Source organism: Carassius carassius, chromosome 4 (genome assembly GCF_963082965.1).
Source record: "Carassius carassius chromosome 4, fCarCar2.1, whole genome shotgun sequence".
NCBI lineage: Eukaryota > Metazoa > Chordata > Actinopteri > Cypriniformes > Cyprinidae > Carassius > Carassius carassius.
In genome coordinates, this window is record NC_081758.1 from 7,030,570 (window position 1) to 7,054,077 (window position 23,508).

The following is a 23,508-nucleotide window of genomic DNA, read 5'->3' on the forward strand; positions in this document are numbered from 1 at the left end:
CTCGTGTACAGGTACTTTTCTTATAAGTGCAAATAGTTTCTGTAATTACAAACAATGATACCTACTTGTGATGACCAGTGTAAATATCCTGCATCTGAAACATTAAATCAGTAAATATTAAAAATAAAATGAAAAAATACTTCTGTAGAAGACACATACAAGGTCCCTTAATTTTAAATCATTTTACTCAAGTATAGGTTTCTCTGCAGAACAAAATAGGTATTTTCCAAGCAGTGGACCATGGGTGTTTTTCAATTACCTGATTTAAGTTGAGTTTTCAGTTCCCAAATATAAGACAGCTGATTATATGAGATCACTAGTACCCGTAGCTTAATGTGCAAGAATGTGACTTATGGTTTATGAATGTTTGCATGAAGGATAAGTTTTATGTATTTATTTATTTTTAATATACATTTTCTGTCCTTATAACAAATGAGATAACTCCCTGTGTATATGAATCAATACACATGACATGAAACAAATTCACATTGTGATTTTATTTCTCATATACTACAGTATGTGCTGCCACATGGAGTTATTTCAAAGAAAGATATATTTGTCCCATACTATATAGAATCTGATGTCACCCTAGCTTTGTGTGTCTGTGGGCCTGTGTCATGTACACTTTTATTTAAATTTTTTTAGTTGTTGAAAAATGTCCATCCTGGTTTGAAAACACCAATTGGAAAACACTGGAAAACACTTATTTTGGTTCTGCAAAGATGTATAGGCTATTACCCTTTACTCTCGGAGATCTTACCATATTAAAGAGATTCCAACCTCCTTGACTCAACCATTAGAGTATGCATTACGGTCAGCTTGGATTGCCTTATGAACAAGTCACATTATAGCTTTGACATCTTTTAATCTCTTTCTTGTATTTATTGCTGTCAGGCACTAACAGTTGGGTAGAACGTGGATACCATGCTGGTGTTAAAATGATTATGTAATGGTAAATTAGATCACAGTATATCAGATATCATATAGTCTACTCTAGAAACAATAGTGCTTCCCACAGGTTTGAAATATACTTGCGATGGTAGCCAGGTGAAAAATCCTACTGTTACCTACTGCACAAACAAACATGTCCACTACTTGTGACCAGTAAAAAATAATGTGATTTCTTTTTTTTTTTTTTTTTTACAATATTGTTATTTATTGAAATTCATTTGAATTACAAACTAATATTATGCATTGTAAATTATGCAAAATTACAGTTGTGGTAGAATTTTCCTTGCTTTGTCATATAGTTTCACTCACCAGCCAATTTGGCTACAAAATTAAGGTTGCCGTCCATTCATAACTTCTAATAGCCAAAAAACAACACAAAACAAAGAAATAAACCAGATTAACTACTTCACAGCTTTATATATAAATATATTTATCATAAAGTCTGATTATCTGCAGGAATTTTAAAGGTGACGTATAATGAAAAAAATTTCTGGTTTTAAGTGATATAATCAGGTCCCTGGTGAATCTACCAACCCAGGAATCTTGAAAAAGATTAAACCAGTAACTTTGTTTTGGTTAAGCCTTTTTCTGCAAGCATCTGAAAAAACTAAGGGCATTAGATTTCGCTCACTTTGTGACATGGCAAAGGGATCTTATTATAATATCATTGCCCCTTTCAGAATCAGAATTAGCTTATTTTTTTTTTTTTTTAGTACATATACACATACATATTACATGTATACATAAATTACATGAGAACAGAAAGAACAATTAAATAAGACTAAAGAAAAAAATTATGATAATGTGGTAAAAACTGGAACAGAAGATTTATGTACAGATTTGTGCAATATTTACTGTAAAGTTGTATAAATAGAAATCTGCATATATTTACATAATACTGGAAAGGCAGGCAATGGCTGGAAATCGAGAAATGAATTACAAAAAACTTACTCTGTTTCTAAATGTAACCTCGGTTCCCTGAGATACGGGAATGAGTGCTGCATCTTGCCAGACGTATATGGGGAAAAAGCCTTTTTTCTCCTGAACTGAAGCCTTTTTATTCATGCAGTAAAACTGCATGGCCATTGGTTTGTGCAGTGTATTAAAAACGCACCAATGGCTAGACAGCGGAGCTGCACGAGCCTATGGCGACAAAGCAAGCCAAGCACGCCGAAGCCCGCCAGAATGGACGGGGCATCTGGCTATATAAGCCGGCATTTGCCACAGGATTCTCAGGTTACATCGACTGAATCGATGACTGAGTTGCGCAGCTACATAGCACAGTTAACAACGCAGTACTCCTTCCTGTATCTTAGGGAAGCGAGGTAATAATTAGTAATGACTAAAGCCGCGTTTTCACCGCTGGAACTTTACCCAGGAACTAGGGACTTTGGGCTGGTACTCGTTGTGTTTCCACCGCAGGAACCAGGAACTAAATAAAGTTCAGGGTAAAAAAATGCCCCTCAGAAAGTCCCTGCTGGCGAGGTAGTACTTTTTCAAAGTACCGGAACTTTTGGGGGCAGGACTTGGGTGCTAAACATGCTGATTGGTTGAGTTCACACAGCATTGTGATTTCAACCACCATTTATTCAAATAATTTTCAAAATATTACTGTTATTGTGTCATGAAATGTAATTTTTTATATGTTAAAATGAAAATAAAAAGAAGCAATTTATATAATATTTCATTTCATTGTAATGGCTGTATACTGTATATACACATTTCCCTGAACTAAGTACATTTCTGCTGCTATTATTATTTTTAAATGAAAAACGAAAGGAGGCAGTGGTATTTGATATCCCATTTCATTTTATTGTAAATATACAATGAAGAAAATTGCTGTAGCCAAGGCAAGCTGCCTGACTGTTGTGTGGGGTATTGGACCCCTCGCAATGAAGACCAGGAGTCAGAGATGAGTTCAATTAATAATAATAATTTTACTTGAAGAAAATAGTTTGCAATTTCATCAGCAGAAGTCAGCTTCAATACTCTCGACGGAGTTCGTAGGCCGCCCCCGTATAACTCAAAATCAAACACAGTTATACCCTGACAGAGGATACTAATTGCGTCAATACATAAGTCAACAAAATTCTGATTGGTTCCAAAACCTAGATAAACTCTCCAAAGATGTATATCTGATACGCTGGACACTGGCAGTTTATCGTTTGTCCTGGGACTGTCTGAGCTTCCCCCTGTACAGACAGATACTAACGCACATACACAGAGAACTTATCTAAAATTCAAGGCTTTCTAGCACTGGCGAGTGTCTTATCATTACGGTTGGATACACACACATAATATGTGGACATTAATCTTGAGGAAAAGAAATACAGGGTAGAACAGGATTCTTTAATATCTCATAAGCGCGCATAAGGTTACGCATTTCACTCTTGCCATAACTTGATTAATAGTCAAACAAGAAATCAGGTGATGATATAATTAATATCAGTATGAAGGATATGGCAACTCGGCATCCACTCCTTCAGGTGTTATCAAGAATGCTGCTGTTTGCAGATATACCGGATTTGCGTCATCGTGGACATCACGCTCCCGAGTTGAATGCGCAAAGTCCAACCTACCGAGGATGCAAGTCCAAAATTTGCATACTTTGAGAAACGCATGTTGCAGATCTGCAAATCGTTGCGGAGTACTCCGGTAACATCGACACCCAGAGGTCAAAAGCAAACAGGTGAACTGATGATCGAAAGCTTGAGCGTGATACGGCCAAGGCTTCTCTGCCAGATTTGTTTACACAGCATGTGTCTCTTCAAGGGGACAGGACCCTGACCTGTAAGGCCAAGACTTCCAGGTTATAAAACCCTTGCGAATGTGGATGGCAAAACCCAACCGACCGCCTCACAGAATGGCAAAACCCAACCGACCGCCTCACAGAAATCTGCAATGGACACCACTGGACCATGCCCAGGATGAGGTGATGCCTCTTGTCGAGTGGGCCCATACTCCCAAAGAAGAGTATGCCAGTGAGACTGAGAACTGCTGCGTTGCTGAAGTGGTGTAGAAGCAGGTCAATTGTGCTGCGAAGTCTCGATTCCAGCTGCACAGGCGTAATTCAGTGGCAAGCAGCTTCGGATAGACATGTAGTCATCGTTGAAGGAGAAGAAATCTGAGAATCCTGTAGTGACGGGTCATTCTAGAATGATTCATTAATTTTGAACGAATCTTTAATGTGACTCAGGAAGAACGAGTTGTCTCGGGGAGTGATTCGTTCAGTCGCGCATTCACAATATTCTGTAGGTTCTGTACTGTAATTAGTCTAGTAGTTCACCTGTTTTAGTCAATGCAGTCTGAGCTGGAAAGATAATTGATTAGTTCATCTCATGATTCTTCAGGTTTGAGTCATTCCTTTATCACGTGACGGACCTATAAGGTTTGACCATAGACAGGAGTTACCCTGGCAACAAATCTGTGTGTATATTTGTAATGAATTCAACCTTAATAACCATCGGGAAGAAGGAGGCGGGAACCGGCGGACAATCAAATGAAAGACTTTAATTACAAAATAAACATAAAACAGCGCATCAGCCCCTCACGGACGACTGATGCGCACAAATCAAAACCAAAACATAAAATAAAGCCCAGGCCTGGTCCTCTCTCGTCCTTCACTGTCGTCGCTCCCGTTTTATATCCCTCCATCTCCTCTGTGGGACTCGAGACCGGCGGTGGGTCGCAGGTGTCGTGGATTTCCCAATCACTCCACCGGCCTCGCTCGTGTTCCCACATCCCTCGGCCCCGCCCCACTCGTCACAATATTATTATTATTATTATTATTATTATTATTATTCTTTTTTATTATTATTATTTGTCTTTATGATTTTAAGTGTACTGCCTAAATGTTTTAATGTTTGTCAGACTGCATAGGTTAACTTAAACCCAAAGACTTGTCAGATAAGAGGTGAGGAGAGCTAATCATAGACTGAAGACACAGGTAAACAATAAATTAATCTTTTCTGTTTATTATAGCATTATAGTTGTGTAGTGTTTGTAGTGTGATCAACGTTTGCATAAGTACTGGTAGACATTAGGGAAGTAACATTTTAATTATATTTGATAAAATAAACGAAATGACTCGAAAAATGATTCGTTCATTTTGCTGAACAAGACTCAAAGGTCCGAGTCGGTAAAATGATCCGAACTTCCCATCACTAGAATCCTGTGGCGAATGCCTGCTTATATAGCCAGATGCCCCGCCCATTCTGGCGGGCTTGGCTGGATTCGTCACCATAAACTCGTACAGCTCCGCTGCCTATCCATTGGTTTGTTTTTAATACACTGCACAAACCAATTGCCATGCAGTTTCACTGCATGAATAAAAAAAGGATCAGTTCAAGAGAAAAAAAGCTTTTTCCCATATGCGTCTAGCAAGATACAGTACAAGTGTAGTATCAAAAGGTAACAGGTAGTCATTCCTGTGTTGACCTTTTTAATCTGCACGTTTCCACTTCATGGCACCGCCATTCTATTTTTGCAAGCGACAACAGTATACCATTTTCAATGCCATTGCAAAAATTTTAGCAAAGCATGCAAACTGTTCTATCATTAGCTACACAGATGAGCACAGAACACTATTTAGAGTCCCAGCCTAAGAGGAAACAAGAGTGCAGTGGATTTATTTATTCACTGTGTATTACCCTGCTGCAACACAGATCTCTTTCCCAGGTGTTTACCTTCATAGACATAACAGACTCTTTTTGTAACTCATGTATTTTTTAAAAAACTTTTGTGTATTTGACAGTTTAAGCATAGTAAGACATGAAAGAGAACTTAGTTTAGTACTAAACCTGCCATGTCACTTTCTTTGTGCGTGCTTCGGATATGTGTGCTCAGAAAACCCTTTATTAAAAGTTTAAAATAATATGACTTTAAAACACATTATTTCAGTGCGATAGAAATGATAATAATGTACGGGCTGTAAAGGCACAGCCCTATTCTGAAAAAGGGGACAGGGGGCAGCAGCTCATTTGCATTTAAATATACATGCATGAAAACAGTGTGTTTCTGCTTCCTTCCAAAATATGATAAATGATATATGGGGTATTTTGAGCTGAAACTTCACAGACACATTCTGGGGACACCTGATACTTATATATTGTAGAAAGGGGCATAATTATGGAGGTAATCCGTAGCTTAACTCAAGAGGTTGAAAATCTGAATGTGAGAACTTGTCATATTAACATTCATATTTGTGAGTTAAAATTTGCACTCACAGCTTTGATGTGATGTGAAAAAATGAATCTTTCAATTTGCACACACAGACAATGATCAAAGCACCCGTGTTTTAAATTGGAAGTCGTAGATTAATAGTTTCAAATGTGTAGAGTGACATTCACATAAAGAAAATGACGTACAGAAATGTTTGACATATTTACTTTTGCACTTCAGTTTCGCTGCACAACTTCAAGTCCGCACTTACAACCTCTCAGATCTGGCAGTTCAAATCATAGCACTGAATATCCTTATCTTTTACCGGATTTTAAGACACTAGATTCATTTTGTCGTTCAGGTATTATCTGGTAGACAAATAATGCAACATATTTCATATGTATATCCTATGTACCTATATATATTCATATTGCAGAGTAAACTCGCTGTACTAGAGCAGTTGAGAAACAGTTGTGACATGCTTTGATCTCACCGCCACATAACTGTACTACATTTTCGCTCAGTCCTGTTTAGCTTATTTGAAGAGATTATGGTACAAAATAATATGCGCAATAATTATGATCCATGAATGACCATTTAAAATATAACATTTTCTAATATGCTTATTATTTATAGAACAATAAGTGTAGTAGGCTATTTAGGGTTAAAATAGAGAAAATGTTTTTAAATTCCAGTACAAAGAGGCAAATTAGAGGCATTTGGTGGCCAGAAAGATAATATTCATATGTAATGCCATTGTTTAACGATACACCAACGATACACCAATGGCACAGTTCGGTTTATGGTTTTGGAGCCACGATTCGGTTCGGTTTGCAGTGGGGGCAGGATTCATGTCATTTTACCAGCAATGCTAAGGAACAATAGATTCACTTAACTTAATAATAACAACAAAAATAACTTGACTTTTTCTTTATTAACTTTTGCTTCACATTTTAAGTGCAGTCAGCATACCTGAGTAAACTAAAATTAAATAAATACTACCAATGTAGTCTAGTCAGAATAAAACATTTATCTCTTTAGTGCCGTCAGCTTACCTGAGTAAACTAAAATTAAATGTATAACTCCAAGACTAGTCAAAAATAAACACTGGCTCTCGTTGTCCTTCAAACATGCAAGTGGATTTGACTCCACTGGAAGAGTTTGCACTTGCCTATAACGCTCAACCTCTTCTTTCACCATTTGATATGGAGACTTGGATGCAGGAGTGCCCGGCTCCACTTGAAAAAACTTTTTTCAGACAGTTCAGAGGTTGGTGCCTTTTTGGCTGGAGGATCATCATTGCTGGATGCCACAAATAACTTCTCCTCTGAGATAAATTTTCATGTCATAGTTCAGATGCGGGCCGGGCCTCCCACCTGTTTTAGACTTCTCCTGACTTTTATATTTTAGACATCCATTTATTTGTGATGAAACAAAATTGCAGCGCTGGTGGAAACAACATGAGACCGTGCTACCGCGACTATCACGAGCGACTCGATGGTGTTTAGTGTCCCGCAGCAGCAGCGCAACTGAACGGTTCTCCGTTCAAGTACACGCAATCGGCTTAAGCTTGCAAAGCACCGGCAAAAGTAATATCATAAATGTGACGGGGAAATAGTAAGGAGATATTTGAATTATTTACTAATAAACTAGTGTTTTCTGAGTCTGTGTGGCAAGGATGAAGTTGCCTGTCTCGCCATCTCCTCATTAGACGAGCCGAGAAGAGAATCTTCACAGATTATGATTTATAATGAGTTTTTGTTTTAGATTTGTTTTATTTCGTTAAGTAGTCATTTAAAGCTTTCTATAGATATATTTATTATGTCTGTGAGGTATGTTTTCACTGAGTGTTGGTTCATTTTTGTATGAGTTGTGAATGATATCCGTCATTCTCAACAACAGAAAATGGCTGCATATCTAGTGCCATGAAAACACCTATTGCCTTTGTAATTGTTGTAAATGTATGGAAATAAAATGGTTTAAATTAATAGATTAGTTAGTTAGAGATAAGTGACATTAACTTTTTTTGTTGTTTTTGATTGCTTCCACTGTCCTCATCTGTAAGTCGCGTTGGATAAAAGCATCTGCTAAATGAATAAATATAAATGTAACTTCAACAATGGGCATCAGGAGGCGTGAGAGTACCACGGTACGCCACGAGAGTTACGCAATTCGTACCGTGGGTGGTGTATGACGGTCTTTTGGTTCAGTTTGTGACATCGTTACACCCCTATTAACCACTAGAGTTTAAGCCTTATTGACGTTTTATAAATACATGTATTTAGCTCTACTCTAGTTGCTCAAAACCATATTGCTGGTCATAACTGCTGATTTCTTTTAGGTTTTGCTTTTTAATGTACATTTAGACATTATCAAACACTCGATTTTTATAAGGTGTTGTTTTCTTTTTTTTTTTTTTATGTTGCAATTAAACTGACAAGCAAATTAGGAAATTAAACCAATGAAGAAGTTTAAATTATTTTTACAAAACATAAAAATAATCAAAATGAAGTTATGTTGCAACTCTGGTACAGCGAGATGCAGTGGGATATACATATGAAAGATGTTGCATTATTTGTCTACCAGATAAAACCTGAATAACAAGATGAATCCAGTGTCTTATAATCAATTAAAAGCTAAGGATATTAAGTGAGAATAGTTTGCAGTGTTTTACAAATAACACAAATTTCTTTCTTGGCAAGTCGCAATGGCTGGCATTGTTCAATGGTCTAGCATCGACCAATAAAATGTCTTCATTCGCACCAAAGCCCCACCACAGATTTTCAACCTTTCGAGTTAAGCTGCTGATTTACGTCCATACATAATAGGTCAACTTTAAAATCAAATGTAAGACTTTTTAAGACCTGCACAAATGAAATTAATACCATATATACAGTTCAGTTACAGGTTTTCACACAAGCAAAATGTTGTCAGCACACATTTCAGCCTTTAAATCATTTTTTAGAAAAGGGATGAGTCAAAAGAATCAGTTATTACATTAATTTAAACAATTATTACCAATCAATTATTATATTCATTTGATAACATTTAAATATATCTCAACGTCTTGTTTTGATTTTTAAAATGCATTAGCTTCCTGTCGATCCACCAGTTCACATTTTTTGAGTGTTTGCTGCATATAAATATGGGTCAATTTTCACAATGGTCTGCACAAAAACCACAGAAGGGCTTATTGAAAATGCAGATTCATTCTTTGCCAGCAGGTGAAGCTTTTGGAGCAACAGAATATAGCAGTTTCCATGGTAATGGCTGTACAGCAAAGCAAGTAATTTTGAAAAGTGCAGTGCTCATATTTATTCAGTAAAATCGTAGCTTAATGTGATATTAAACTTCCAAAGGCTATATCGCAATTATTGTCTTCCTGTCCCCAAATTTAATACCTTTTGAAATCATAAGACTTTAACTATTTAAAAATTTTATGGCCTTAAATTTGATCCCACCAACTAAATTTAAGACGGTGGGATCAAAGTGAATAAAATCAGGAGAGTTCAGCCGGACACAGAATGTGTGAGTCTGTGTGTTTTTTTATATTTTTATATATATATATATATATGAGTATTCGCTATTGCTTTGCAAAGGAAACCAGCATGTCATTCATTATTTGTTGCGTAGTGAAGTGTATGCCGAAGGTAGTTAGCCTATATGCAGATGCTACGCAATTAGGATTGTTATCATGATGACTCACGAGTTCAGTATTCTTTAAATCACGAGTTCAGTAAATCTGCACAGATTAGGCTTACATTTAACTACCTCAATAATTTAATGAGTGAAGAAAAGTAACCATAAAGTATCAAAATCATAAAGTAGACATTGTAATAATTCGTCAACAAATCATAAGCAATTGCTTGGCTTAAAATTGCGCTATTCATTGACTGAGAATCACTTTGAAGCAGTCTGAAGCGCCGCTGCCTTATTTATTTATTTTTTTTAATGAAATTATAACCTTTTGAAGTTTAAAAATCAATAGGCTGTATCATGATTTATGTTTTTCCATCACAAAGTATAAGATATCTTAAAATATCATGGAGACATTTGTTTTACCATTTCATGTCTTTTTATGGCATTAAATGTAAGAAAACTCACCTGGAGGGTTTTCGCTCTATTCGCACACATGCTCCTAAATGCATTTTGGTTTGCACACATTTATTTTAGTCGCAAAAGGGACTGAAGTGCCAGCACTGTCTAGGTACTGTCACATGCAGCGCATGTGGGAATGTCAGCAGGAGGAAACTGTTTTCACACACACAGATACGATGGTTTAATTTATTTAGGGTGGATAAAAAAGTACAAGAAGATAAAAATAATAAAAGCAAAAATGTGTCTCTATATGTGTGGGAAACACTGCTGTTAGTAGCTATAAATTACAAAAATTAGACCGCTTAGCAGACTTACCCCAGTTTAATGAATTGTGATATTACTTAACAAAAATGTAGTATGATGCTATTATACATTGTGCTTAAGATCTTTTCCTTAAAGGCATGAACAGGAATTATTTTGGGAACCCACAGAGAGAAGGGGGCCTATACCTTCTGGTCATATGCCGTTGGTCTGCCCTTGCCAAGCAGCGCCATCATTAGCTGGAAGTTCTGCCATGTATTACACAAAATCATGCGTGATGGTCACCGGAATGTAAGCATGCTTCCATTTTAATTTCATAATTATCTGCTTTAAATATATATTTTTTGCCTGTTTTCCAATGACTGCCCTGCCTCTATAATAGTGTTTTTTTTAGCTTGTTTCAGAGGCCTAGTACAAAACACACTTGAACAATTTTTATTATTAATATTATTATTATTATTTTTTATGACAATCAAATATAACCTACAGTGGCATGCAAAAGTTTGGGAACCCCTTGCAGAATCTTTGTAAATGTGAACAATTTTAACAAAATGAGAGATCATACAAATGTATTTTTAGTACTGTCCTGAGTAAGATATTTTAAATAAAATATGTTTACATTTAGTCCAAAAGAAAAAATAAATAGGTTTTTTTTTTTTTTTTTTGAATTTTTTAAACCATACAAAAGTTTGGGAACCCTTGATTCTTAATACTGTGTGTGGTCACCAGGATGATCCACAACTGTGTTTTTTTTTGTTTTTTTTGTGATGGTTGTTCATGAGTCTCTCGTTTGTTCTGAACAGTTAAACTGAGCACTGTTCTTCAGAAAAATCCTCCAGGTCCTGCAGATTTTTCAGTTTTCCAGCTTCTCTTGCATATTTGAACCCTTTAAAGCAGTATAATGTATGATCACTGTATGATTTTGAGATCCATCATTTCACATTAAGGACAATTGAGTAACTCAAACACAACTATATAAAAAGGGTTCAAACATTCACGATGCTCCAGAGGGAAACACAATATGAGACTAAATGTAAACATATTTTATGTAAAATATATTACTCGGGACAGAACTAAATAAAAAATAACATGCATTTTGCATGATCTTTCTTGTTTTGTTAAAATTATTCACATTTTCACAGGTTCTTCAAGGGGTTCCCAAACTTTTGCATGCCACTGTAAATATAGTTCTCTCCGATGATATCTCATTTACTAAGTATTTGGCATCTAAAATTAGCCTAATGTCATTCTCTATTCTCATAGAAGATTGTATTGTTAATTGTCTTGATCACTTTTTACCAGACTTTACAAGACTGCATGAGACACTACAGCAGCATTGCTGAGACAGGGTTATTATGGGTAAGTCAAAGTGCATGCACAAATTTCAGCATTCAGAACAAAAGGAAGTTGTTCTGGATCTCTTTTTGACTGGTTTGGCAGAATATAATGATTTGTTGTCATTATTTTCCATTGTCAGAGTAACACACGGGACAGACATGGATATGGACAACTGGTTTCTCTACATTCCAAACTCCTCTGCACCAAGATGGAGTTTCACACTAAGGTAGATTTCAAAATATTCTTGTGCCTGTAATGTATTTACCAAGCCATTAGCCATAACCTTTGTTGACTTGAAACCCCACTTTTGTCCGAGACAATTTTACAATGCCCTCCAACCCAATCCTATGAGAAAATGCCACTATTGTATGACTTGGCAATTTATGGAAAGGTAACTATTTAAAGGTGGTAATTTTGTATGAATTTGTACAGTTTGATTTATATTAAAAAGATTTTTAAAGGAATGAATGAAGGTCCACCCTTAAGCAGATCATAGAAAAAAAAATGTATGCATGAGATGTTTCAAATTCATACAAATTAGCCACTAATTCACCAAAATGTAAGACCGTTATGAGTAGCCATGAGTGTGTTGGGCCCTCCTATACAGAGGCGTCGTGCCCATTCGAAGTGATTCTGAGCCAAGTGGATTTTAAATGCAGCTTCCAAACGAAAAAAAAATTACAGAATAATATTTTTTATATATTTGATACAATCACAGCGTTGTGATTAGATCGTTCAGTGCACAGCATCAGCTGCTAAATTCAAATCTGCGTTCGCTGGCTGGCGCTGAGCCAGAGACAGGCGCGTTCGTACAACGCTTCATGATAACCAATCAGAAACTATTCTGTTGCGCTTATGGATGCAATGGCCAATCAGAGACATCCAGAAGAGTCATCACTGAAACGCAGTGTTTTGTTCACTTGCTCGCTGACTGAATTATTTAGCGAATTCTCTCATCAAAAACAACAAAAAGTGCAGATGTGCGTACGAATGTAAGTAAGATATTCGTTTCATAATGTAAAGTGCTTCAGTGATTTTAATGGGAGTTTTTGAGAGTGCCTGAACTCTGGCTAGACTGAATGAAAATGTTTTTTGATCATGTAAATGTTCTTTACTCTCTGTAAAATGAAAGTGTTAAAATAAGTATCTTACAATATTGTTATTAAAATTTACATTAAATGCAAATTCAGTCGTATTAAAAATATTTTATGGCATGATATGGCACTTAAGTAAAAAGTCAGGTTTTTATGTGTAGTTAATAGATTACACTACATTTCCATATATTGATCAAATAACAATCTATAAAGGTGCAAAACGCGTTTACCTACACATATTTGAGAAACGAGATATTTCCTGATATATTAAGCATGTTTGGAATTGTTTTGAATAAAAAGGAAAAAAAATAATAAAAAAATAAGCCTATATCAGTTATACAGTGCTTTCTGGAATGACTTATACCCATGAATCCCCCCCCCCCCCCAAAAAAAATGTGCCCCCTCAAAAATCATGAATGCATGACGCCCCTGCTCCTATAAGCTGATGTGTACCTTACAGTGTTTCCCACAGCCTTACACTCTATTTGGGCGGCACTCCCCCATCCCCATACATGTGTATATAAATATGCAAATTATTTTTCTGCCAGCAGGAGGCGCAATTAGAGAGCGAGAGATAGAGGTTTCTCCGGTAACAGCTGTATACAAAGCAGTGTGAGCTTGCAAACACTGATTTATCGGGCATTACATGCAAGATGGAATGAAAATGATCCACAAAAAAAGTTGGTTTTTCTTCTGAAATACAGTGATATAAAAACACCCGTGGCGGTTTATGATTTTGAAACTTGCAGTGCTCATGTTTATTCAACATAGTCAGTGCCTTTTGTAAAATCTGTTTGTGGCATTCAGTTTTGATATTGTGGCGGCCCGTCACAAATAAATCAATATATGGGAAACCCTGCCTTAGGTACTGTTGTTACAATAGAACAAATAAACTAAAAAAATATGTGTTTCTTTTTTATTTATTTACTTATTTATTATTACGTAAAAGCCCAGACAGACTGTGCAGCATCAACCATCTTTCATGTAATACTGTATGGTATACATGTACACTGTAGCTAAGACCTAAATGACAGTTTGTGACTTGGGTCAGACAGTGACTTAAGCTGAAAGGGAATTAATAATTTCTATTTGAATTTGCAAAGAATTTTGACTGAATCGCTGTTCTGAATGACTGATTAAATGAATCCTCTTTTGATTAATAGACTTTTTTAATGTGTCTGAATGCCTCTTCTGCACACCAATTAATTTGATCAAAAATGCAGCAAAAATTTTGAAATATTTTAACAATTTAAAATAATTGTTTTCTATATAAATAAATTATGTGAGTTGTTCTCTTTTGTACATTCTATTCATCAAAAATCCTAAAAAAATTAAAGGGGTCCTATAATGCTCTTTTACAATGTCTTGAATTTGTTTTGGGGGTGTACTAGAACATGCTCTCATGCTTGGTGTTTAAAAACAACTGCATTTACCATGTACAGATAAGTGTGTGAAAATGTATTATTTTTATTGTTTAATTCTAACATTATAACATGAATTTCAGTGAAACTGAGTTGAATTTATTTATACCATAGTCGAGTGTTTCGCAGATGGCATACGTATGCAAATTCATCCTCTGCCAGCAGGAGGCGCTGTGTGAGTGGTAGAGATCAAGGTTTCCCCGGTAATGGCTGGAGACAAAGCAGCTACGCTCGAAAAAGACACTGCTTTATCAGAGATTACATGCAAGATTTAATGAAAATGACATTCAATTTTCTGACGAGTCGGTTGCCTTCATAAATACATAGATATAAAAACACCTGCATTTAATGCATGCGAAACACTGTAGTCTCGTAATTGAAATAAATTCAGCAAATTGCATCATTTTCAAGTATTGTACTGTCAGCAATTTATTATAAAAAAAAATTCATAATAATAACATACATATTTATATTCATAATTATTCAGGTGCATGTGTAATAACTTGCAAAAAACTTGAGGCTACAGCAGCACTTCGTTGTAGTCTTTCTGATGCACTCAACCAAGCATTTAAACAATGACCCGGCCCAGATTTATTTTAATGATATTCTAATGGCTGCTTTGTGATATCACAAAACCCGGAAAACAAGCACTGTCGTCTAAACAAGCCGTTCGTTATAGCTCTTGAAAAGGCACTTTTTTTTAAAACAAAATATTTCTCTTTGGAGTGGATTTTGAGATTTGTTAAGTTAGAAGATAATTTTTATGCCCAAACATACACTAAAATTCAAAAAGTGGAAAAGCATAATAGGAATTAAATGTGTATCAGTTTCCAGCAAAATATGAAGCCGTGCAAGGTTTTTTTTTTTTACATTTGATGATAATCAACCTGGATGAGACATAAGCAACAAGCATATTGCCACTGTTACCTAGATAAGTGTTTCAGCTGATTAAGCATGCTGAATCGGCGTCAGAGGTTTCTATGAGAGAGAGAGATCGCCCTGATTGACTGTTCAGCTTAGCAAACCAGAAAGAAAACTAGGAAGCAAGCACTCCATAAACAATTATTTTGTTCAATTATACTACTTGCGTGTTTCAGATGATAAGCCACATTTGAGGTCGATGAACAAAACAAACTTTTGGATGTCCGATGTACTGTAATTACCACATAGACCAGCTGTTGTTTAGATTTCCTGTATCATGTAAATAAACTGCTGTTAACAATCTCTGTTTGGACTTCTTGTCCAACTCAAAGTCTATGATTAAATATTGATAAATAAATTAAATGCTAAGGGGTCACCTGTAGCCTCATTTAAAGCTAATGTAAATAACTTAAAAATAAAATTGAAGTTGTGCATAAAATTGAAATTTAGCACTTTTGATTTCAGCATGTAAACATAGGGTCAGTTTCATTTAATTGAACTAAAATATGTCTTTGCGTTCTCTTTGCAGCATTCTGAAATCCCAGCCAGTCTAGAAGTCACAGATGAAGTCCTAGAGCGAACAGCGGGAACAGACATCAATAATGTGTATGTGAAATTCCATTTACTTTGTATTTATTTCTACTGTATTTTATCTCAGCCGAAATACATTTTTGGACTTTGCACTACAGGACCCCTGCATTAGGTTTTCAGCTGTTAGAAAATTATTCAATTGTATGCATTTAAGTAATTTTCAATTAAATATATATTTTTCTTGAAGTTCCGCCCTCTTCTTAAAAGGGAGGCAGGACCACTAGCTCATTTCCATTTAAAGGGAGAAACACAAAAACAGTGTTTTTTTGGCTTATACCCTAAAAGTGGCAAATTCAACAAGCTATAAAAAATCATCAGTGGTGTATTTTGAGCTACAACTTCACAAACACTTGGGGACATCAGAGACGTACGTTACATTTTTAAAAAGGGGTATAATGGGTCACCTTTAAGTTTTGCATAAGTCATCAGTTTTAGGAATCTAGGTTTGATGTTCATTTTAGGATCTCGCCATTATCCAAAATTATATAATTCCTTTAGCGTTTTTTATATTTATTTTTATATTTATATATAGTAATAATAATTGTAAATTATCAAGTATATTTAGGTAGCTCAATTACACAACTGTTGGCACTGTATGTTCTACATATAGACTGTATAAAAACATGGACGTAGTGTCCGTAACGTCACCCGTAGATTTCTGAAGAGCGTTTTTGATGCTTAGAGTGGGCGGAGCTGACCTTCGCCATCTTGGCAGCGCATCACCACGTGTCACTACTGGATAATCAAAAATGGGCAAAGAGGCGGGAGCTGGTTGCTGAAACCATGCCCACCTACCTCAACAGCGGTGACAGCAGTGGCAATGCACCTGTCACTCAAGTTGCCACACCCTTAATTATGCAGAACTTTAAGGCTTAATTTAAACGGATGAGTTGTGAAAAATTCACCCTCCCTTACAGTTGTCATGAAGGGCAAAATTAGCTATATAGACCAAAACCACTTTTTGTACCAGGGTGTAATCACATTTAGTTATTTTTTCTGTTTTAAAATTGGGCATTTTAACATGGGGAGTCTATGGGACTGACTCCCTTTTGGAGCCAGCCTCTAGCGGCCAGTTGATAAATTGTAGTTTTAGTCACTTCCGTGTTGGTTTCGCAAGAGAGACCGGAAGGTTGCCGCTTGGTTCTACACAGCTACCTAACATTGACACATACACTAAAAGGGTTTCTCTGCTTTCTGCTCCAGGTTCCAGCTCACAGTAGAAGTGTTTGATTACATGGATGCAGAGCTTCGATTAGCAGAAGCTGGTGAGTGTTCAGCTTTTTTTGATTTGTATTTAATATATCTACAACCCCTTTGAATGCAATAACTAAATATTGTAATAGTCAGTAGTGGAATAAATCATTAAAGGACACAACTGAGAACTGTTGCCTGATGTACAAATGTTGCATAGGCACAAAAGTTTTTAAAGGGGTCATATGATGCGATTTTAAATTTTTCCTTTCTCTTTGGAGTGTTACAAGCTCTTGGTGCATAAAGATGGTCTGTAAAATTGCAAAGACTAGAGTCTCGAATCCAAAGAGATATTCTTTATAAAAGTTAAGTCAAGCACTCCCCACTAAATGGATCGTTCTAACGTGCCCCCACATCTCTACGTTACTATGTGGGAAGATTTGCATAATGCTAAACAAATGTTCATGCAAAGAAAGAAGGCGTAAGTTGTGGAGTCGCTGTGTTTTGTTGTGTGTGAAAGTACTTGTTTGGCCTTCCTAAAGAGGACATGACTAGAAATCAGTGGTTAAGTTTTATTTCAACACTGTTCCAGAACAGTCCAAACCAAATATTCAGTTTCCTGAACCAGTAGCCTGCAATGTGTCTGTGGCACAACGGCTGTTTCTATAAAGTTGGGCAGTTCAAACGTTGCAATGTACTTACAGCTTGTACGTATGTTATTTATATTTAAATAACTTGCCAGTGATTATTCAAACGCGAGTTTTGAGCAGTGTAAAGTAGGCTTGTTTGTTGTTTATCAGATCACAAATGCAGGCATGGTTTTATGTTTACGCAGCACGATACGCAACACGTAAAAAGACAGTATAATTCATTATATTCAATAATTGTGTCCCAACTGGATGCAATAAATGCCTTGTTTGTAATTGGGTTTATTGGTTTTGTCTTGTCTAGTGATGTCCGGATCGCAAACAAATTACCGCTAAATCGCCATCACCTGCTTATAATTGGAGCGGCATTTAATAGACAGAGCCATAGATAACTTACAAGCTATGCAATATCGCGTTCATTATCGAAGGTGATTCATCTGGGATAATGAACCCGATATTGTCAACCCTTAGCTTGTCAGTGATCTACGGCTCTGTCTATTAAATGCCGCTCCAATTATAAGCATGTGATGGCGATTTAGTAATCATGGAACCAGATTTACTGACTAGAGGCGCATGATCATATCGTTAGATATATCGCCCAGCCCTACACCGGTGTGATCAGTGTTGGCTGGTCCCTGAAGCGCACGATCACACCGGTGTGATTAGAACTTTCAGTTTCACGTCATAAACTGCTGAATTGAAATCCGCTTTCGCGCTTTGGCTGGCGCAGAGCCAGATCGGACGCACTGAATATTTGTCATAATATGACAAGCGATCAGTGTTTTCAACCATATAATGCTTACTTTAGGTTTCAGATATTTAAATACAGATAATTACTTGCAAAACCATACATTTACAGTTTGTAAAATACAAGCTCAATATATAATGAGTTTCCATTTTTTGTGTTTTTAATATTTGTGTCTCCATGTTTTATCTTTATCTAGCCTAGTTTAAAAATATATACGGTAAACAAGACCCTGAGTGAGTCGGAGTTGATAGCAATGACGTAGAAGTAAACTGTGTAGAGTTCTGTGGTTGATAGGCTATCAGCGACGGCAACAACATTTTCCGCCTTTTTGTCTCAGTTGATATTAGCAACTTGCTTTTATTTTCTACCAAATTTACAGTGTAAAATGGGGAAATGTAAGTTTTCGCAAACTTGGGTTGACGACCCGTCGTTTAAATACTGTCTTAAGCCCATCATGGGGAATGACCGGAAGCATGAAAAATGGCATTACCGCTATCAAGTCACTCAGTGAATCAAACATTCACCAGCAGCGGCTTCGCGTGAGGGGGGAGCAGCTCCCTATTTTGTTGTTTTGCGATGCTAGCAGCACTGCACAGATCGCAGCAAATCATGCCAACTTAAGTTCAGCTGTCGTCGCACCACCTCAGCAGCAAACCAGTGCCACCACTGCAGCGATACCATCACAAACATCAGCCCTCAGGGTTAAGTTACCCCTTGTGATGTATTTCTTGTGATGAAATAAATTGCTTTTTTGGGATAGTTATTCACTGCGTGTGTGAGAATGTGTGTATGTGGGTAAATGTGTGTGATTTTACACACTTTATTATTAATCTTTATTAATGTTTATGGTTGTTAAATGCCATTTGTTTTTAAGAAGTGCCAAGGTTATTATTCAACTTATTAGGGCTAGTGATGTGTCGTTCTTGAACGATCCGTTCTTTTTGAATGAATCTTTAATGTGACTCGGGAAGAACGAGTCGTCTCGGAGATTGATTCATTCAGTCGCGCATGCGCAATATTCTATAGGTTCTGTTCTGCTAGTAGTAGTTCACCTGTGTCAGTCAATGCAGTCTGAGCCGGAAAGAAAATTGATAAGTTCATCTTTCGGGTCTGTCGGGTTTTTGACTCGTTCCTTAATCACGTGACAGCCCCATAGGCTAAACCAATGCAGTCTGAGTCGGTAAGAGAATAGATTAGTTCATCTTTCGTGTCTTTCGAGTTTTTGGGTTGTTCGTTCTTTTGTCCCATGACGTGACAGCATTGGCTAGAGTAATTAGTTAATTTACAACCTTCCTTGCAAATGGGTGCATAGTACTTATTATTATTATTATTATTTTATTAGAATTATTATTTAATCTTAGTTACGTGATGCATTTCTGGTTTTAAATTTTTGCTTTTAATTTCTGTCATGATGGTACTTTTCCATAACACTGAATATGGTAATAAAGAGTTGGTTATGCTTTAAATTTTGTCCTTATGACGGCGAAATCACTTTGATTTGTTTGTTTGTTTTTGTTTTTTAACAGTGGATTCTAATCTTCAAAAATGACCTTGTTGTATGATTTGTGTTTTGAGTTCACCCTTCAGATTAGACTATAGAACTGTAGTGTTACTGGTTTAGGATTCAAAATGTTATTTGCTTTTAATTTATGTCATTATGTCCTTTTTGAGCAATCATCTTATACATATATTAGACCAATTTGTCAAGTCTGCCTAGGAAAAGCAATTATTATACCAGCAAACTCAAAATTGGATTAAAAATTAACAAACTAGGTTATAATTACTTTGTATTGTAGGCTTGGATTATTATATTATTATGTATCCTAGTGTTTCTTTACTGACAGACAGTCAAAAAGACAAATTAATCATCAGTATTTTATTTATAACATTTATAAAATAGCATACCACAGATCCTCAAGAAACGGTAACAAAAACATTGACAGAAATGTCATAAAATAGCGTATGGATCTGTCACGTGATTAAGGAATTATTTAAACCCGAAGATTTGTCAGACAAGAGGTGAGGTGAGCTAATCACAGACTGAAGACCCAGGTAAACAATGAATTAACCTTTTCTGTTTATCATAGCATTTTAGTTTTGTATTGTTTGTAGTGTGATCAACTTTTGCGTAAGTAGTAGATGTGTTGGGGAAGTAACACGTAACATTTTAATTACATTTTGCTAAAATGAACGAAATGACTCGGAAAAAGATTTGTTCATTTTGCTGAACGATACTCAAAAGTCCGAGTCGGTAAAATGATCCGAACTTCCCATCACTAATTAGAGCTAAGGGCTATGGCTAGGATAACTCAAGGGCTAGGGTTAAGGTAAGGACAACTGAAACTCAACTCGACACTACAAAAATCCATACTTCACAATGACAATACTTAATGATCACAATTAAACATTAGTGTACAGTACCTAATATGTATGATGGGCTTGACAGTGTCGCGCGTATACCTTATAGAAAGTAGTAAGTGGTGCTTTACATACCCCCACCCCCCCAAAAAAAGGGCTGCAGCTTGATGTCGTGTTGGAAGTAAAAAGTAAAAAATCTCAGTGATTCCTGCATATACCCTGATATTTTAAACTCACGTATGAAAGGGTTAAGGGATAGAGCGGGGAGTTGATAGAGAAGGGAATCCTTTGCTCTATACTGTTCAAGTTCATTGAGACGGGATGTTTAAGTATATGCTCGCCTAAGTTGGGTAGTTTTTAAAGAGCTTTACAATTTGCAGAGGCCTGGGGATGGCTAAAGCAGCAGTGTGCTAGTCTGCCTTCTTTCAGACTGGAAGCTGCCAAACTGAAGCTGTGGCCTCCCTAGTTAGATCTGCTCCTAGAGGCTCTAGCCTGCAGATTTGGTTTTAGGAGCATTCTGGTTACAGGAGCGTCCCTTCCAGTTAAGCTCTACAGGATTTGAGCTGCTGAATTTTATCTAAGGGCTCTAGGCACTAAAGCTTTTGGTTTCTTGGTTTACATCAGTATAGTAACCCCTTCTTAGGAAACTGTGCTACATTTACATGTGTTATTTTAACAAAATGCAGTGATTTAGGAAAAAGAAACTCACTGCCCGATAACATCCACATCTAATCTCATCCTGGTTAGCCAAACATGTTAAAATGAACATTTATAAAGTCAAGTTACAAATGTACAAATCAGCATGAAATCAACTTAACCGTCACTAGAAAAGACTTGCTAGATATTGAAGTCACCTACATTTAGTTTTTTTTTTTTTTTCATTATATAATGGATGTTGCTGTCTTTTGTGTCTTGTCTTTGGCTTATGTGGGGAGTAAAAAATCCTGCATTATCTGGTACCAAGTTAAATTATTCTGTATTCTTTTTATTTCTAGTGCTCCGCCAGCTCAATATGTCTATTGCTATCTCCACACTGACGTCAGGCCAGTGTAAACTAGCTCCACTCATCCAGGTCATCCAGGACAGCAGTCACCTCTACCACTACACCGTCAAACTGCTCTTCAAACTGCACGCCTGTAAGAGTTCTAGCTACATTCATTAAAGTCATAATATTAAATAACTGATTGATGTTGAAGTTGTTAATGCCTTAATAATAAAGTTGTGTAGACACTTTCTGAATTTAGTTGTTGATACTTGGGGAAAAAAAAAAAAAAAATATATATATATTTTTTTTTAAGGTTTACCTGCAGACACACTTCAGGGACACCGTGAACGCTTTCATGAGCAGTTTCAAAGGTACATTCAAGCTTTTCAAACTTCGAAAGGATGCAAAAAAAGTGTCAGTCTCAAAAAAGCGTCCCTATAAAATGTTATATTCCAAGAAAGAAAAGGAAAAAAATGTAAATTATTATACACAGAAAATTGACTTCTGTCTTTGCTCTCTTTTTAATGCTCTTAAGAAAGTATCAATGTCTGATTTTTAACAATTCATTCTGGCTGGTCTTTTTGAACAAAGATTATCAGTGAATAACAATTGAATTTTTTGATACAAAGACTGGTTTCTAGAATATTACCATAGTACCCTGAGCATCCCAAAGAAGCACAAAATCACTTTTACAGACTTTTAAATGAAATGTTCCCTCCTGGTGGAATGACCTCCCCAACTCAATCCGAGCAGCTGAGTCCTTAGCCATCTTCAAGAATCAGCTTAAAACCCATCTCTTCCATCTTTATTTGACCCTCTAACTTTAGCACTCACTATTCTAATTACATTCTTTAAAAAAAAAAATACAAATCTAACTACCTTTCTAATCTTTTTGTATTCTATCCATTTTCTTTTCATTTATTATACAATTATAAAAAAGACCTCTAACACTAGCTTGTTCTATTGTTTTTCTATTCTATCAGTTTTCTTGTTATTTATTATATTATTTAAAAGCCCTTGCTACGTGTTCTGTGTTTAAGCTAACTGAGACTTGTTATAGCACTTATAAATCATGGCTGTTTTGTTGTTTTTGATTGCTTCCACTGTCCTCATTTGTAAGTCGCTTTGGATAAAAGCGTCTGCTAAATGACTAAATGTGTGTGTGTGTGTGTATATATATATATATATATATATATATATATATATTTCAGCCTCAAAACATTCCTCAATAAAGCTCGAGACATGCTATACTTCAAGAGGCTGATCCAGATACCTAGACTCCCTGACGTAAGGAAATCTTAATAACAGATACTGTATATTGATTACAATTCATATCCATACATCCAAGCATTTTTTTTTCTTCTTAAGTCTCCACCCAACTTCCTTCGGGCCTCTGCGCTAGCGGAGCATGTTAAACCCATGGTTGTCATCCCAGATGAAGAAGAACTTGAGGAGCAGGAAGAGGATGAACCTGAGACTCTGATAGATGTTAGTGAGGTGCAGCCTAGCATGGCCTCTCAGCCACAGGTACTTGCAAGTGGTGACCAATAAGTGTGATGATATAGATTTTGAATAAAAAAACTGTTAAAAGAGATCTAATGCGTCTTCATTGTGTTAGCACATAGACATTTTGAAGGGTTGGCGCTTTATATAATATTTAACCTGAACCTTTCTTGAATTTCTTGGCTCCTATTTACGCAACTTCTTAAATATGTCCTGTTTTCTTTTTTAAGAGTGACATATT

The 23,508-nt window shown here is 36.2% G+C and overlaps 1 protein-coding gene across 1 annotated transcript in view; it reads left to right on the forward strand.

Moving 5' to 3' along the window:
* Positions 1-23,508, forward strand: part of hip1rb (huntingtin interacting protein 1 related b) — a 70,086-nt gene that overhangs the window by 16,847 nt on the left and 29,731 nt on the right. Inside the window, exons 3-12 of the mRNA XM_059545859.1 lie at positions 10,619-10,761; positions 11,773-11,829; positions 11,948-12,034; positions 15,774-15,850; positions 17,039-17,100; positions 21,775-21,915; positions 22,078-22,135; positions 22,976-23,051; positions 23,133-23,291; positions 23,498-23,508. The exon at positions 23,498-23,508 is cut by the window's right edge and continues 42 nt beyond it. Of these exons, the coding sequence (XP_059401842.1) occupies positions 10,619-10,761; positions 11,773-11,829; positions 11,948-12,034; positions 15,774-15,850; positions 17,039-17,100; positions 21,775-21,915; positions 22,078-22,135; positions 22,976-23,051; positions 23,133-23,291; positions 23,498-23,508 (871 nt within the window). The remainder of the gene's footprint in view (positions 1-10,618; positions 10,762-11,772; positions 11,830-11,947; positions 12,035-15,773; positions 15,851-17,038; positions 17,101-21,774; positions 21,916-22,077; positions 22,136-22,975; positions 23,052-23,132; positions 23,292-23,497) is intronic.